Raw genomic sequence first — 16602 nt, 5'->3', positions numbered from 1 at the left:
TGAACCTGGGTTTCTTCAAACACAAATATTTATTGAGTACCTGGTACATTGAAGATCCAGTGGCCTGTGCACTGGGCATGTTCGATAAATATTTGTTGCTTTGATTTGGTTTCCCTGAAACTAAAGCTGGACTTTCTAACAGTTGTGAGAATTTGAACAAATTCTGATGATGTGCTTTGAGGATCTTACCTAAAAGCTGACAATAATGCAGAATTATTTTGATAAACTTCATTTCATCTTAATTAAAATAGCATTTTAGTAAACTAGAAACCCAGGAGAGTTGGAGATGGCTTTTTGTGTGTGTGTGTGTGCTAGATATTTTGACAAATTTCCACAAAGAGTTAAACTTTTGAGTTACTCAGTAACCAACAGCAGGAGCTCAGCTCTACTATTTGTTCTCTGCCAAGGTCTTCTTGGATCTAAAGAGAAGAATAGAATGGCCCAGATATGAGGGAATGGACAGTAAGGATCAGCTGAATTACCTGCTCAGAATCTGCTGCTGAGACTAGAGGCAGAGTAGGGAAAGAGGAATTTTTATTTTTATTTTGTTATTTTTTGGGGGGGGGGACTTTTTAAATTTTACTACTGAAATTGAAGGAAGTATTTTTTTAAAAGAGGGTAGGGTGCCTGGTGGCTCAGTTGGTGAAGTGCCTGATTTGGCTTCAGCTCAGTTCATGATCTCAGGTTCCTGGGATCGAGCCTCCTCATCGGACTCCACACTCAGCAGGGAGTCATCTTTTCTCCCTCTCCCTCTGCTCCCCCCCCAAGTGTGCATTCTTGCTCTCTCTAAAATAAATAGAAAATCTTTAAACCAATAAATAAATAAAACAGAGAGAGTGACTGAATGCTATATTCTTTCTGTGGCCCCTCAAACCTACCTGTAACAAAGCAAAGCACAGAGAGGCCCTGGCTCCTTCCAATCTTGTTCCCACTCAGAGGAAGTAGTCTGCCCCCAATTCCAGAAATGGTTGGAAGTTACCATGAAAATTTTGATTTAAATATAGACAATTGTTATTATATATTTAAATATAGACAATTGTTAAAATAATCAAGAATATCGAGTCTGTGGATGGGTGGGTTGGTGGTGGAGGAAGGGGAAACCACATTAGCTTGCCCAGCATGTAAGCCTTTTTTTCCCCCCTTCCCTCATCAAACCAGTCAAAGGTGAACTAAGAGGAAAGGGGGTTGGGTCATGAAAATCTGGACAGTGAAAAGGCAAGAGGGAGCTGTATGAGACCCAGAGATGAGGCTGGTGTTAAAGATGCCCAAAGACCAACTGAAAATCTCATTTGGAATGTGCATCAGAGGCAAATGATTTCTGATAAAATATGTGTAACCAATGAAGGTGGCAATTCTTGGGTTCATTTGGGCCCTGGATGTGGAGGGAATCATGGACAAACTTGATAGAGAATATTCAGAGGAGAACCAGGTGGTGACATATAAACCCTGCTCCAAGAAAAACTGGACACTGTGAGTTTTAATTTGGGGAGATGGACATTTTCTTCATAGCAATCTCAGAGGAGCACAAAACCTGTGAGACAAGCACACAAACGGCCTGAATCTCAGCTTTGCTAGCGTTGTAATCTGGGCAAGTTCTTAACCCTTGTGAATAGCAGTTTTCTCATCTGTAAACTGGGCATAATAATATCTAACTGGTAAAACCAACAGAAGAATTACATAAGCTAATGCCTGTAAAGCACTGAGCATAGATCCTGGTATATAGTAAGTGTTTTAACATGGCACTATTATAGTGATCTTTAAATTTAAAGATCTAAAGAATTTGACCTAGGCTAATGTAAAGTAATGGTTAAACAATAGACCATGGAGTGTTCTACAGCTGTGAGAAATTATTTTTCTCAGGCAGGGCACAGCTAAACACTTCTGTTCTACCTGTAGACGCAGAACTGGGCTTCTCTCCTCTCCTTTTCTCCTTTATTACAATCCAGGGGCTCAACCTGATTCAGATCCTCTTTGGTTCTGCCACCACCTTCATTATACCCTTTTCTCTCCCCACTCTGTGGAATCCAGTACTGACACCCTTATTGCTCACAAAGTCAAGATCTTTTGAATAAGCAATAATTGGGCATGTTAAAAAGTAGAACACGAGGGGCATCTGGGTGGCTCAGTTGGTTAAATGTTCAACTCTTGATTTCAGCTCATTGATATCAGGTCATAATCTCGGGGTCATTAGATCGAGCCCAGTGTCAGCTCCATGCTGGGTGTGGAGCCTGCTGAAGAGTCTCTCCCTCTCTCTTGGCCCCCTTAACACCCTCCTGCTCATGTGCATGCTCTCTCTCTCTCTCTCTCTCTAAAAGAGAAAAAAAAGTAGAACACTAAATAAGAAGGTGCATACTGAAGTCTTGCTTCCTCCCCTGTCTGCCCACCCCTCACCCCTATCATTTCCACTTTGTGATACAAAAGGTAGCATACTAAACACTTCTCTGCAGCTTGCTTTTTTTCCCCCATTTAATTATCTTGGACATCTTCCATATCAGTTCAAGAAAGGATCCTCATTCTTCTTGACAATGGCATAGTCTTCTAGTGGGAACGTACCTTGGTTTACTTAACCCTATAGATGGAAATTGTTTGTAATCTTTTGCTATAATTACAAATCAGGTTGCAATTAGTAATCTCACTGACCCCCATGCAGATATATCTGTAGGGTACATTTCCTGAAGTGGGATTTCCAGCTCAAAGGCTAAATTCATTTGTAATTTTGGAATTGTCAAATTTCCTTTCAAACAGTTACAGCATTCTGTACTCCCATTAGCAATGGATAAAAGAGTCTATTTCCTCACACCCCAGTAAGAGAGTGTGTTAACTTAGTCTCTTTTAATTCTACTAATTTTTAGTGATAATCCTTTTTAGTCAGATGAGAAATAACTGGGAAAGTACAGTGCTTAAGTCTTGCAAAAGAATTATTCAGGGATAATAAAATTAGCAGGTGAAAGTTTGATGAAAAACAATGTATTTACATACTCTCAAGGTATCTGCCCACAAGATACTTATTTAATAAAAAAGAGAAAATTGCAAATTTTACAGCAGAGGGAAAAACTTGGCAGACACCATTCTAACCAAGTGATCAACATTAACATCACACCAGTAATGGAACAAATTGACATCACGTGTCTCCTGAAGTGATGCACTGAGGAGGACACAGTATTCTGTAGTATGACTGCCCGCTAAAAAAGTATAACTTGAATCTAATCCTGAGGAAACCTCAGACATACACACATTGAGAGACAGTCTTCAGAAATCACTGGCTTGGGGACACCTGGCTGGCTCAGTCAGTGGAGCATGGGACTCTTGATCTCAGGATTGTGAGTTTAAGCCTCACACTGGGCATGGAGCCTACTTGAAAAGAAATAAAAATAAAAATAAAAATAAAAAATAAAATAAATAAATAAATAAATAAATAAATAATAACTGGCTTGTACTCAAAAAATGATTAAAAAAAAAAAAAAAGAGCAACTTTGGGATGCCTGAGTGGCTCAGTGGTTGAGCGTCTGCCTTTGGCTTAGGGTGTGATCCTGGAGTCCTGGGATTGAGTCCTGCATCAGGCTTCCTCGCATGGACCTTGCTTCTCCTCCTGCCTGTGTCTCTGCCTCTCTCTCTGTGTGTCTCTCATGAATAAAGAAATAAAATCTTGGGATCCCTGGGTGGCGCAGCGGTTTAGCGCCTGCCTTTGGCCCAGGGCGTGATCCTGGAGACCCAGGATCGAATCCCACGTCGGGCTCCCGGTACATGGAGCCTGCTTCTCCCTCTGCCTGTGTCTCTGCCTCTCTCTGTCTCCTTGTGTGTGACTATCATAAATAAATAAAAATTAAAAAAAAGAAATAAAATCTTAAAACAAACAAACAAAAAAAAGAGAGCAACTTTTCCAAACCAGAAGACACTAGAGACATGGCACCCTTCTGGCTGGATTTACCATCTTCCAGTAATTTGCCAAAAGGACAACACAAAGAGAAAGAGGAGAGTCACATCTGTAGCCACATCTGTAAGAAATCTAAAGGACTCTTAGGAAACATCAGATTCTTCCTTTGGCCACATACAGGCAAATCTATAAGAAAGATGATATGTACACGTCAAGGAGATGGGCACTGTGCTGAAAGGAATGCCCCATGAAGGTTAACATGACAAAACTGGAAAAGTCAACTGTGCTGTTGGCATTGTTGTAGACAAATTAAGGGCAAGATTTTTGCCAAGAGAATTAATGTACATATTGAGCGTATTGAGCATTGTAAGAGCCGAGATAGCTTCGTGAAACCTGTGAAGGAAAATCATCAGAAAAAGAAGCCAGAGAGAAAGATACTTGGGTTTAATTGAAGCACCAGCCCACTCCACCCAGAGAAACACACTGAGAACCAACAGAAAGGAGCCATAGAACCCATTTCCTATGAGCTTATGGCATGAAGGGTGTAGAAAAAATAAAGGACCTCTGGACTATAAATGAAAGAGAGAGGGAGAGGGAGACATGGTAACTAAATGCAATTTGTGATCTTAGAAAAGGAAAAAAAAAATTGCAAGATGGGACACTAAAGTCTCCAGGACTCCTTCATGTGTGCATAAAGTCAAAATTTAATTACATTTTTTAATAATACGTAAATGTTACTTAGCAAGATTACAAAAGAATCCTGAAGGCAAGAAGTTTGAGAACCACTGCTATAAAAAACATTAGTGGGACAACTGGCAAACTTAGGTTACAATTTATAGATTTGAATATAATACTATATCATCAGTTTTTCTGACTTTGATCATTGTACTGTGATTGTGTAAGGGTATATCCTTGTTTTTAGGAACCTCACACTATTTAGAGATAAAGGGACATTATGTCTGCAACTTACTCCCAAATAGTACAGAAAAATAATATGTATGACATAAAAATATATAATATATGAATTATACCTATGATTGTACCACTTTCAAAGAATCTTCAATCCCACAGAAGGCATACTTACCTTTGAATACTGTTTCAGCTGTCCATATGGTATTGGTTTTGGCTATTTAGGAAGAGGAAAATATAAATAAACCTACCCTTTATCTCCATTAATTTGAATTCATTTAATCTCTCCAAAAACTTAAAGTAAAAATAATGTTATACACAAAGAAATAGGATTTGGTTTCTTTGCTTTTAAAGAAGTATCTCAGGAAAAAATTAAAAGTATCTCGGGAAGCCTGGGTGGCTCAGCAGTTGAGGGTCTGCCTTCGGCTCAGGTTGTGATCCTGGGGTCCTGGAATCAAGTGAGTCCCACATTGGGCTCCCTGTGGGAGGTCTGCTTCTCTCTCTGCCTATGTCTCTGTGTCTCTCATGAATAAATAAATTCTTAAAAACAAACAAGCAAACAAATAAATAGAAGTATCTCAAGGGTGCCTGGTTGGCTCAGTCAGTAGAGCATGAGTCTTGATCTTGGGGTTGTGAATTTGGGGTTGGATGTAGAGATTACTTAAAGTCTTTAAAAATATTTTTCAGAATGTTTTTTTTATTTTTAGCTGCCTCATACTTTGTCCCCTGATCCCCAAGTGGGGTCAGTTACTCCCCTGTATGTCCTGGGTTGGGTGGTGGACACGTTGGCCTTGTTTCGGAATGATCTGCCCTCTTGACCAGCTATTATGGACTCTCTCTCTGTCTCCTGAAAGAGAGCTGTAAAAGAGAGCATATTGCCCTGAGCAGGGACAAGGCTAGAAGTTTCTGGACATTCAAGTTGGCTAGTCATCTTCAACTATTTTCTACTTCCTGGTTTGGTTAACTAGGAAAAAAAAATTTCTGAAGGCAGAGTTTTCAGTCAGGCATTTTCTGACCAAGTTTGAATTTGAGAACATGTCCTCCTCTTTCCTCTTCTATAAAGAAGAGAGTGAAGGCGTATGGGTAAGAGAGGTGGGCCTTGCCTTCCCTCGACCTGACTGAACTTTAAAACTTCTCTACTAATTAAACAACACTGGGCTCTACACTTTGCTTAACCCTGGAAGCTGGTCATCAGCCTTTGACCTCACTTTTCCCCTCGTCACCAGCTCCCTCCCCCACTCCAGCTTCTGGAACCTCAGTCCGATTCAGAGGAAAGAACCAGTTTTCAGAGGGATTGCCTCAGAACACACTACCTCCACTGCCCGGCCCTGTGGAAGATTAGTGACCATGTTTTCCAATGGGATAGGAACGGTAGCTGCTGGAAAAAGGTAAGAGAGGCAACTTTTCTCTTTTGCTTGCCCTCGTTGGGTTTTTTGACCTTTGAAGTTCTCCTGAGGATGGCCTCGACACCTTCGAGAAAACCAGGCCCTCTTCCTGGTAGTTACAATAAAAGATGTGTTTGGAAGACGTCATTCGGAGCGCCCTTCCTCCCACCCCCTCTTGGGGTCAGCCACACCTTGGGTTCCTTAGCCCACAAAACAAAAGCGGTGTCTTCGCTGTGGTAAAGGTGCGGTGTCAGCACCACACCCACAGCAGCCCAGCAGACGCTCCAACTCAGATTCCCTGCCACACAGGTGAATAGAGGGGAAATTTAACCCGCGAGGGTCTCCCCACAACTTGTTTGCTTCTTCTTCTACTCAATTGCCCCTGCTGCAAGCTCTCAGACACCTTAGACTAGAGGACAGCGGCCCTGTTCCCTGGCCCTACAGTGAGGTCCCCTCTTCCCTCGATGGCACACACATTCCCTTCCCTGACCTGGTTGTTTTAGGAGGCTACAAGTGAGGCTGTGGCACCACCATCTTGTTTTCCTTTCCCCATGAACAACGCTCCCCGACCCCCCTCAGCCTCCACTGGTGTTTCCAAATGTAGCTGAGGGACCAAAACGGAAACAAAAGGCAAGCAAGGTGGGGAAATGAATGGCGAGGTTCTCTCTCTCTCTCTCTCTCTCTCCTTCACTCTGCCCTCAGAGTCTCCCTGAGTGTCTCTGCTTCTCTCCCACTTGGTGCCTCTGTTCTTAAAGTTGGCCTCACCCCACACAAGAAGCCGAGTACCCCTCGGGCCCCCCCAGCTCCCAGCCAGCCGGGCACTGGCCCGCAGACCACGTCACCGAGCTCTGTCCGCACTGTGTGGAGTTAGGGCTGGAGCTGGAGGCTTGGGGGGACTTCGACCCTTGGGGGCTTCGTCCAGTTCGTTCCTTCCCACCCCTATTGTAGGACTGAAGTCTCTGCTGCATCAATCAAAAGCTCCAGCCCTTTCTTATCCAGGTGAAACTCTATCCATTCCTGAGGCCTTCCCTAAACAGCTCCTGTAAATGGCTCCTTCTCTTGCCCTAAGTCCCCTGGACACTAACGCTCCCTGCCTGTTTTCATGTGCGCATGTCCCATCTCACCAACTGGAAGCTTGGCATTCTTTATTTCTTCCAGCCCAGGGCACACAAATACTTTATAGACATCAGTTGCTTTAATAGTTGATTTTAATTTCAACCTGACTCTCCACTTGCCAGGAGTCCAGGGCTGGACTTGTCCTGGGCCCTTGTACTTTGCAAAGGCTCATGCCCGCCCCCTGGCCACACCAGCTGGGCTGGAATCCTACGCTTTGCTGGGCCAAGCCTGTGCTGGGCAGTGGGGACAGGGGTTCTCCCAGCCAAAGCTTAACTCACCTTTCTGTCCCCCTACAGGAGGACATGTCTCCTGTCCTTGCTGCTCATTGGCCTCTGGGGCTGTGTGACCTGTCCCTGGAGCCCAGGGGAGGACATCTGCACAGCCAAGCCTCGGGACATTCCTGTGAATCCCATGTGCATTTACCGTTCCCCAGAGAAGAAGGCAGTTGAGGACGAGGGCACAGAGCAGAAGATCCCCGAGGCCACCAACCGGCGAGTCTGGGAACTGTCAAGAGCCAATACCCGCTTTGCCACTGCCTTCTATCAGCACGTGGCAGACTCCAAGAATGACAACGACAACATTTTCCTATCGCCCCTGAGTATCTCCACAGCTTTTGCTATGACCAAGCTGGGAGCTTGTAACAACACCCTCAAGCAGCTGATGGAGGTACAGTCCGAAGCCTCCCCGCCCAGCCTCGTTCCTGGACACCCAAGAAAGCATGTGTTGACCTAGCGCCCATTAGAGACTCTAGGTGGCATCTCAGTCTCCTTGTGCTTTTCCCCTTTCTCTTTCCTACCCTTTATTCTCCTTTTAGCCATTTATTCATTCAGAAAACATGGGCTGAGTATTTACGGCCGTGCCAGGTGCCGCCCAGCACTGTGCGCACCACCAGGTCAGCCAGGCTTCTCCACCATTTTCTTTTGGCTTCTACAGGTTTTCAAGTTTGATACCATCTCTGAGAAAACGTCCGATCAGGTGCACTTTTTCTTTGCCAAACTCAACTGCCGACTCTACCGAAAAGCCAACAAGTCCTCTGAGTTAGTATCAGCCAACCGCCTTTTTGGAGACAAATCACTCACCTTTAATGAGACCTATCAGGACATCAGTGAGGCCGTATACGGAGCCAAGCTCCAGCCCCTGGACTTCAAAGTGAGTTGCCAAAGTCGTCCCTGACCCTAGAGTTCTTCCTCTCCACTCAGAGGTTGAGAGGGTAGAGAAGCAGGATCCCGGATCCAACTGAACCCTTCTGTGCTGGCTGAAGGCAGATTGGGGGTGGGGAGTGACTGGAAGTCAGGACCCCTGGAATACATCTTCTTGCTTGAAACCTGAGAAATCAATGGTATCTATGTCCTAGATTGTAGTGGCTGCTCTGAAAAAGTTGTATAAGTGAGAAATTCTCCATTTTATCCACCAAGACAAAAAAAAAAAAATACTCTGGAGATGCCAGTCCTACAAGACACTTTATTTAATTTTTAAGAATTACCATGGTCAGATAGAACTGATATATGGTGCATGTTGTATTCTCCTTTTGGAGATTCATGAAGCCCCTGAGCCTATTAAGTTTTCTGACAAGTCCTGCAACAATGAAGTCTATTGGCTTTTTTCAATCAGCATTTCCCAGTTTTTCTTGACCGCGTGGGCATCCTTCCTGCCCCCACCCTGCATAACTCACAGCTTCCCAGAGAACATGTCAGAGAAAATAACATTTTGTTTTTTTTTCCCAGACTATTTTCTTCTTTTCTGTTTCTCCTTCTTTCTCTTTCTTCTGTTAATAGTTCCCGACCATATGGAAGATTCGTGGCATTATACTAGATATGTAAGGTCTTCTCAATCTGGATTAGAGTGGGAGATGTGGAAAAGGGCAAAGGGCTGATGAATAAAATGAAATACTGCGTGGGGAAGTGGAGAAGCCCACCGAAAGCACAGGTGGGTAGGTGTGTTTCCTATTCTCCTCAGGAAAATGCAGAGCAGTCCAGAATGATCATCAACAAATGGGTATCCAATAAGACCCATGGGCGTATCACTGACGTGGTGCCCCCGGATGCCATCGACGAGCTCACGGTCCTGGTGCTGGTCAACACCATTTACTTCAAGGTACTCAAAATGGCTCTGGAGAGACCCAGAGATCTTCCTCTTGTACTTCCAGTTCACCTTTTTTCACACCATTAGGCATTAGATGGATCCTCTCTGAGAAATGGTCCATGCATGGCTTGTGCAGAAATACAAATTTACTGGCAGTCTAGAATCATGTCTGGGGCCATGGCTGCTTGCCTGAGGTCCAGAGGGGCCTCGTAATGTCTCTGGGCCCAAGGAAGAGGGTACACACTCACAAACTCAGCATGCCCAGCTGCGAAGTACGAGTGGTGATGAACTCTCATGCACGTGACAATTTTTGCTCTCCAGCTAACTCCATTTTGAAACCTGGAACAAAATGTCCGACTCTGTTGACAGTCCTCAGTGATGAGGTTTTCTCCATCATCCTGGAGCAGCTTCTACAAGTGACTAAAAGCTCCCCTTGCCTGAAGTTTCTGAACTTCCAAGTGCCAGGCTCGCCCCAAATTTTGCAGATGCCCTGTGATTTGATTCTGCAGATGGCTTTGTCTTTCTCAGAGTCAAGAGTTCTAAAGGTGGTTCCAATTTAGGAAGGAGAATTAGGGAGAGGGGACCGGGAATAAGCAGATCATTGATACTCAGTAGGACCTCACATTTAAGACAGGGGGGACTTGTGGCACCTCTACCCATCCTGGGTTCTGTCCCATGAGCATCCTGACCACCACACAGGGCATGGGAAGTTAGCGAGCCTGTCACTGCCGTTGCCAACCACTCTGTCTCTTGGGGTTTTCCTCTCCTCAAGAGTGGAGGAGGTTGAAGTTACACAATGTGTGCTCCCTTTTATAGTTTACAGAACACTTCGCTGCTTATTAACCCTCTTTATTCTCATAAAGAATAGCATACATAAGACCTTGGGCCTCTCAGAGAGATTACTTAGTTTAAATCCTGACTCTCCCATTTCTGCTGTGTGAACTCAGGTGAGCTACGGAGACCTTTCTTTGCCTCCAACGCTGCATCTATAAAGTGGTAATAATGATACACCTACCTTACAGGGTTGCTGAGAGGACTGAATAAGTGAATGCAGGTAAAATGTTTAGAGCGGTGCCTGGCACCCAGGAGGCATCCTGCAAACGTTAGCAATCACCAGCTCCTAGTTTTACAGATGAGGACCCATCACTCCAAGAGTTAAACGACTTGCCCCAAAATCAACCAGCCAGAATCTGACAAGGAATGGTAATTACAACTCAGAAAGTTCAGAGGGATGTTTCGTAGCCCAGGGTCCCTCCCTCTTGGAGCAGGAAGTTAGCCAGGACTCATCCTCTGCCTGGCAAGGCTCCCAGACAACCCCCTGGGTTATTATCTGTGTCTGGCCTTTACTTATCAGGGGTGGAGTCCAGCATTTTGGAGGACAGTCTTTGAGAAAGAGGCTGGTGGGAGGCAGAAAGCAAAAAGGCAATTAGATTTAAACTCAATAAGACATTTGTGAAAAGGTCAATGGGTTGTTCTTGGTTTTAGTTTTTATTTTTCTAGTTACAAAGCAAATAAACAGCCACCACTGAAAATCTGAGAAACACAGAAAAGTTCACAGAAAAAACCCGTGACAATTCCATTAGTCTGACATAGTTGTCGTTAACCTTTTCATCCATATCCCGCTAATCTTTTCTCCTACTAATTCTGCCTCCTATTAGGGTGATAAAATAATGTGACTATTCTCCTATGGATGGTTTTGGCCTTCTCGCCATGATTCTCCCACTCAGTGTCTCCTCCCAGGGCCTGTGGAAGTCCAAGTTCAGTCCCGAGAACACGAGGAAGGAGCTATTCTACAAGGCAGGTGGAGAGTCATGCTCGGTGTCCATGATGTACCAGGAAGGCAAGTTCCGCTACCGGCGGGTGGCAGAAGGCACCCAGGTGCTCGAGCTGCCCTTCAAGGGGGACGACATCACCATGGTGCTCATCCTGCCCAAGCCTGAGAAGAGCCTGGCCAAGGTGGAGCAAGAGCTCACCCCGGAGGTGCTACAGGAATGGCTGGATGAAATGACGGAGACCCTGCTGGTGGTCCACATGCCCTGCTTCCGCATGGAGGACAGCTTCAGCGTGAAGGAGCGCCTGCAGGACATGGGCCTCGTGGACCTGTTCAACCCCGAGAAGTCCATGCTCCCAGGTGAGCCTAGGAAGGACGTGTTTTCTTGCCCCTGCTGCCCAAGGCAGTCTGAGCAGAGGTGGAAGACTTGGGGAAAGAGAAAAAAGCAATGGGTCAGGACACCTGGACCCTAATCCCTGTTCCACTGCTAACTTGAGGAGACCCCTTCCTTCCCAAGGTCTGCTTCCTCTTCCGGTTCCCGGGGAGTTTGCGCTTGGATCTCCAGGGGCCCAGCTGTCACTGGAATGCTTTGAGACTGTAACTGGTATGGGAGATGGGACCAAGTAGAGAACTTGAAAAGAGAGCAGAATTCAAAGCAAAGATACGATTCAGAGCTGAGGACACTTGGTGCCACAAAATATGCAGAGCTGACGTTGAATAGCCTGATACTCCAAAGGCCTCATGAGTTTTCCTTAAAGTTACTTGGACAACAGATGCAGCCAACCTTCCCCAGCGAGGCTTAAGTAACAGTGTTCTGTTGTCTTGGTTCCTACAGTCTACTATCCTTTAAAAATATGTAGTAGAACATCTTTTAAAAAAAGAAGTTTATTACGTCAGGTAACTGAATTTACTTTTAATAGGCTGCCAATAAGCAAGGTCTAACCAGGGGTGCCTGGCTGGCTCAGTTGGAAGAGCATGGGACTCTTGATCTCAGGGTCATGAGTTTGAGCCCCATGCTGGGTGTAGAAATTACTTAAATACAACTTAAAAAAATTAAATTAGGCCTAACCAACTTCTCCCTTAAAAGTGTTGGCAGACTGGAAAGAAAGACATTCCTACTAGGTGGAGTGAGTTTTTCTTTAAGAACAGAGTCCCCTGCCTCCTTTTGAGAGCTGAAGCATGAGATTAAATTCACAGAAGCCAGGCTAGCAAAGCTTACAGTACTTTATTTTTTTTTTAACATGTATTTACTTATTATTTAGGGAGTATCATTAGGTGAGGGTTCAGGAATTTTATTTTCCAGAAAAAGCCCCAAAGGACCTCTCAACTCAAACTGAATTCCTTTCTGTGGGTTGAAGCCGACTTTCTCCCATTTCACAGAACCTTCTCTGGTCTTCCTTCTAGGTATTGTTGCAGAAGGCCGGAATGACCTCTTTGTCTCAGATGCATTCCACAAGGCCTTTCTGGAGGTGGGTACGCCTTCCTTTGCTCTCTTCTTACGCTGTTTCTTTATTCTCAGGCAAATTCATTTTTCAGTACATCAATATCTCATGTGACTTGGAACTTTGGAGTTCTTGTTCCATTGGGTCTATGGCCTTAAGGCAGGTGCGTGAATAGCAGGACATACTGTGGAAGAAGGCATGTTCCCAGTGGCCCTCAAACCCCAGATCTGTAGCCCCCTCCTCCATGAGGCCTCCATAAGACAGCCCTCTCCTGGAGTCCTCATGGTCCAATTGCCCCACCCTCCCTCCCGCTACTTCTCCTCAAACAGATCAAACAGGAAAACAGACATCTAGGGGAGGGTACACAGGAAAAGAAGCCAACCAAGACTACTGAGAAGGAGTTCAGAGGAGAACCAGGAAAGTCAGGGCTCACGGAAACCCAGGGAGGAGTTAGAAGGAAACAGCATCTAGTAACAAGATTGAAAATTGACCATAGGTTACCACTCCCTGAGGAATTTAGAACAGTGGGGGCACATGCCTGATTGTAACAGCTGAAGAGCAAAAGGAAGGTAAAGAAGAGGAGCTGACAAGAGTAGATCATGTCCTAAAGTATGTTCCAAAGAACTAGAACTCTAGACCACACTGCAAAAAACAAAGTTTGGTGGTCAAATAAATATATATCCTCTTCTTAGGAAATTACCAATGCACATTGGCATTTTAGCATCTAAGAAGTTCCACAGTGAAAAAAACCGGTTCAATATTGCTTAATTGGGGATCCCTGGATGGCTCAGCGGTTTAGCACCTGCCTTTGGCCCAGGGCGCGATCCTGGAGTCCCGGGATCGAGTCCCACTTCAGGCTCCTGGCATGGAGCCTGCTTCTCCCTCCTCCTGTGTCTCTGCCTCTCTCTCTCTCTCTCTCTCTCTCTCTCTCATAAATAAATAAATCTTTTAAAAAATATATATATTGATTAACCTACCAAAGGGGAGGTGGGTGGGTGGGTGGGGGAATGGGGGAAATAGGAGATGGGGATTAAGGAGGGCACTTGCCATGATGAGCACCAGGTAATGTATGCAATTGTTGCAACACTATATTATAGACCTGAAACTAAGATAACACTGTAGGTTAACTAACTGGAATTAAAATAAAAAATTAAAAATATATATTGCTTAACCTAGTGTTTCCCCCACTCAAGCGCCCATGGAACCCTTCACTAGAGTAATAGTATGTAAAGCCTGTAGAAACTCTGGTTCTCAAATATTGAACCATGGACCAATAGCGTTAGTTAAGTGGGCTTGAGCCTTGCAGAATCCAGGATGGGGCCTGAGAGTCAGCATACTTACAAAGCTCCTCTAGAGATTTTAGTCCATAAGCAGGTTTGGGAAGCACTGTTCTCAGGGGAACCTGGGCTATGAGGAAAAGGAGATGGCCACTGGTAGGGATGATCACAGGATTGAGGAAACCGCAAAGAAAAGGTTATGGTCAAAGAGAGTTTCAGAGCGTGGTGCCAGTAGATACAGTGGCCGAGTACAAGCTCAGCGAGAAAATGTAGTCAGGAGGAACGTGGAGGGATCAAAGGACTGAAGGGAGGCAGAATAGTCACAAGAGTGAGGAGAAGCAATAGCTTGAAAAAAAGGCTATAGTCTGAGGATAGTATAATTATTATAATTTCTGAGAGATGGCAAGTTCAAGACATGGCCATGGGACTGGTTTGCTTAAGTCAAGTGAAGGTAATGCTCATTGGGGTTAATGAGAAGAAAGGAAGGGGAGGTTAGGGTGTGTAAGGGGTCTCCTACCAACCTATTTTAATTGTCTACATCGAATGATTGCAGGAGTTAGGGTGGACAGAAAGGCTATGAGCTAGGTGCCAAAATCCTCAACGTGGGGTTGTAATCCATAGGACAATAGGTGTCAGTGACCTGCAGGACAACAGCAAGAGCAGAGGGCTGTATCTTAAAGGTAATGAGGTCAGACCCAGGGATTTGACAAGAGTACTGGACTAATGGTTTTGGAAGTATAAATGACACTACCGACACCCTCTTCTACATGAAGGGAAGCATACTTAGGGAGACTGCAAGGAAAGCTATGTCCTAGGTATTTTAGCGATGATTGAAAAATCCTCCCCTAAGGACCCTAAATAGACGTCAACTCAGACAGACACCCTTGATGGCTTTGACTTACCATTAGGGAGAAGCAGAGGTCCGGATTCATTTTATTCCCCTTAGGCCACTAAACAATGGCACAAGGTAACCTTGGGAACCCAATATATAGGACCCCAACTGATTATAGATCTCCTGGAAAGCCGTTAGAAGTCAGTATCTGATTTGAATAAGATGATTCTGGTCGTGCAAGAGCTCTAGTCTGCTTACAAATCTAGTCTTAGAATGACCATGAAACTGCACGGGGAGATGGGGGCAGTAGGGTAGGGAAGTAGGGAAGAGGAGTGATGAGCAGACAATATCTTCAACCAGCTCTACAAAGCTCAGGGATCTGAAGTGCTTTCATTAAGAGGCAGGAACAGAGTTTTGGTGCTATTCTGGGTCCGTAAGCAAAGTTTTCTGAAGGCGTCTCTGGCAATTCTGCTTATCAGCAAGTTAAAATACCAATGTGTCAGACTGTTACTCCAACATATACTCATCTCATTCAGCCAGAGGGCCCTTCTCTTTTCCTGAGTGGCTGTTTGGGGCTACAGCTGGGATCTTGATGTTCCAAGAGTGAACCTCTCTCAACTATAGAGCTCTGATCTTGAGTCAAATCTATTTTTATTTTTTTTAAAAGATGTTATTTATTTATTCATGAGAGACAGAGACGGAGGCAGAGACATAGGCAGAGGTAGAAGCAGGTTCCTCATAGGGAGCCTGATGTGGGACTCAATCCCAGAACCCCAGGATCACACCCTGAGCCAAAGACAGACTCAACGGCTGAGCCACCCAGGCGTCCCGAGTCAAATCTCTTTGAGCATCTAGTACAAGATAACTCTCTTGTAATCCCACATACAATGGTGTTAGCCAGAAATGTGACAGCCTCGTGTGCATCCACATTCCTGGCTGAGTTATATGAATGGAACCCTTGTACTTACCCAGCACAAGACCTGGAGAAACACAAGTGCTTACGTCAATATTCACTGGGTGAAAGAAGGAGTAAAAGTAGGGTTCTGTTGGGAATGTAGCCTGACCCAAGTGTACTTTTGACTGGAAAACAAATGTCATTTTGGAGAACTGCGTGTCTGTGGATGATTCACCTTTCTCTAATGAACTGCAGAGGAGCTAATGTTTCTTGTTTGGTCTGCAGGTAAATGAGGAAGGCAGTGAAGCAGCAGCAAGTACTGTTATTGGGATTGCTGGCCGTTCGCTGAACCCCAACAGGGTGACCTTCAAGGCCAATAGGCCCTTCCTGGTTCTTATACGGGAAGTTGCTCTGAACACTATTATCTTCATGGGCAGAGTAGCCAACCCTTGTGATAACTGAAGTGTTCCATTTTGGTTTGTGATAGTAGTAAAAATAAACACAACTACTCCCAATTATGAATGGATTTTGCCACATGAAATGAAGACAAGGAAAGGAGAAATGGATAGAGATTCTATTGGGCAGTTGGTCAACTGAGTGCTTTCAATCATTCTCTACCAGTGAGCACGCTTGTGTCAAGAAAGTGATGGGGGTGGGAGGGTGAGGGAGGTGGTGCCTGGGTAGCTCAGTTAAGGATCCATGCAACTCTTGATCTCCGCTCAGGTCGTGATCTCAGGGTCCAGGGATGGAGCCCCCAGGCAGGCTCCATAGTTGATAGTCTTCTTCTCCCTCTGCTCCCCGCCCCCACACTTGCTTACGCATGCACTCTGTCCTAAAATAAATAAAACCTTTAAAAAAAAAAGGTGACAGAGGGAAATATGTTACTGCCGCAGCTTGAAAGACGGTAGGATGGTAGGCATCCTGAAAGGGCAAGGGGGAGCCAGAATATGTCAGTATTCCCATGATACTAAAAAAAGTCCCCCAAACAAAAATTTTAAGCGAATTAATCTCTATATACA

The 16602-nt window shown here is 44.8% G+C and overlaps 1 protein-coding gene across 1 annotated transcript; it reads left to right on the top strand.

Moving 5' to 3' along the window:
- The first annotated feature begins 6004 nt into the window (after window positions 1-6004).
- On the top strand, window positions 6005-16098 carry SERPINC1 (serpin family C member 1). The gene is made up of 7 exons (XM_041753962.1): window positions 6005-6171; window positions 7581-7950; window positions 8218-8433; window positions 9241-9378; window positions 11107-11497; window positions 12542-12606; window positions 15869-16098. The coding sequence occupies exons 1-7, from the start codon at window positions 6131-6133 to the stop codon at window positions 16043-16045; spliced, it is 1398 nt and encodes a 465-aa protein (XP_041609896.1). The 5' UTR covers window positions 6005-6130; the 3' UTR covers window positions 16046-16098.
- The last annotated feature ends 504 nt before the right edge of the window (window positions 16099-16602 follow it).

The sequence above is a fragment of the Vulpes lagopus genome, chromosome 1 (assembly GCF_018345385.1).
Source record: "Vulpes lagopus strain Blue_001 chromosome 1, ASM1834538v1, whole genome shotgun sequence".
Taxonomy (NCBI): domain Eukaryota; kingdom Metazoa; phylum Chordata; class Mammalia; order Carnivora; family Canidae; genus Vulpes; species Vulpes lagopus.
Note: the sequence above shows the minus strand (reverse complement) of the source record. Positions and strands in the feature narration are given on the sequence as shown.

Excerpts from the sequence above, each read along its gene's own strand:
- SERPINC1 (XM_041753962.1), top strand. The coding sequence starts at position 6,131 with ATGTTTTCCAATGGGATAGGAACGGTAGCTGCTGGAAAAAG. Across the intron at positions 6,172-7,580 it reads ACGGTAGCTGCTGGAAAAAG|GAGGACATGTCTCCTGTCCT; the intron begins GTAAGAGAGGCA and ends GTCCCCCTACAG. Across the intron at positions 8,434-9,240 it reads TCCAGCCCCTGGACTTCAAA|GAAAATGCAGAGCAGTCCAG; the intron begins GTGAGTTGCCAA and ends TATTCTCCTCAG.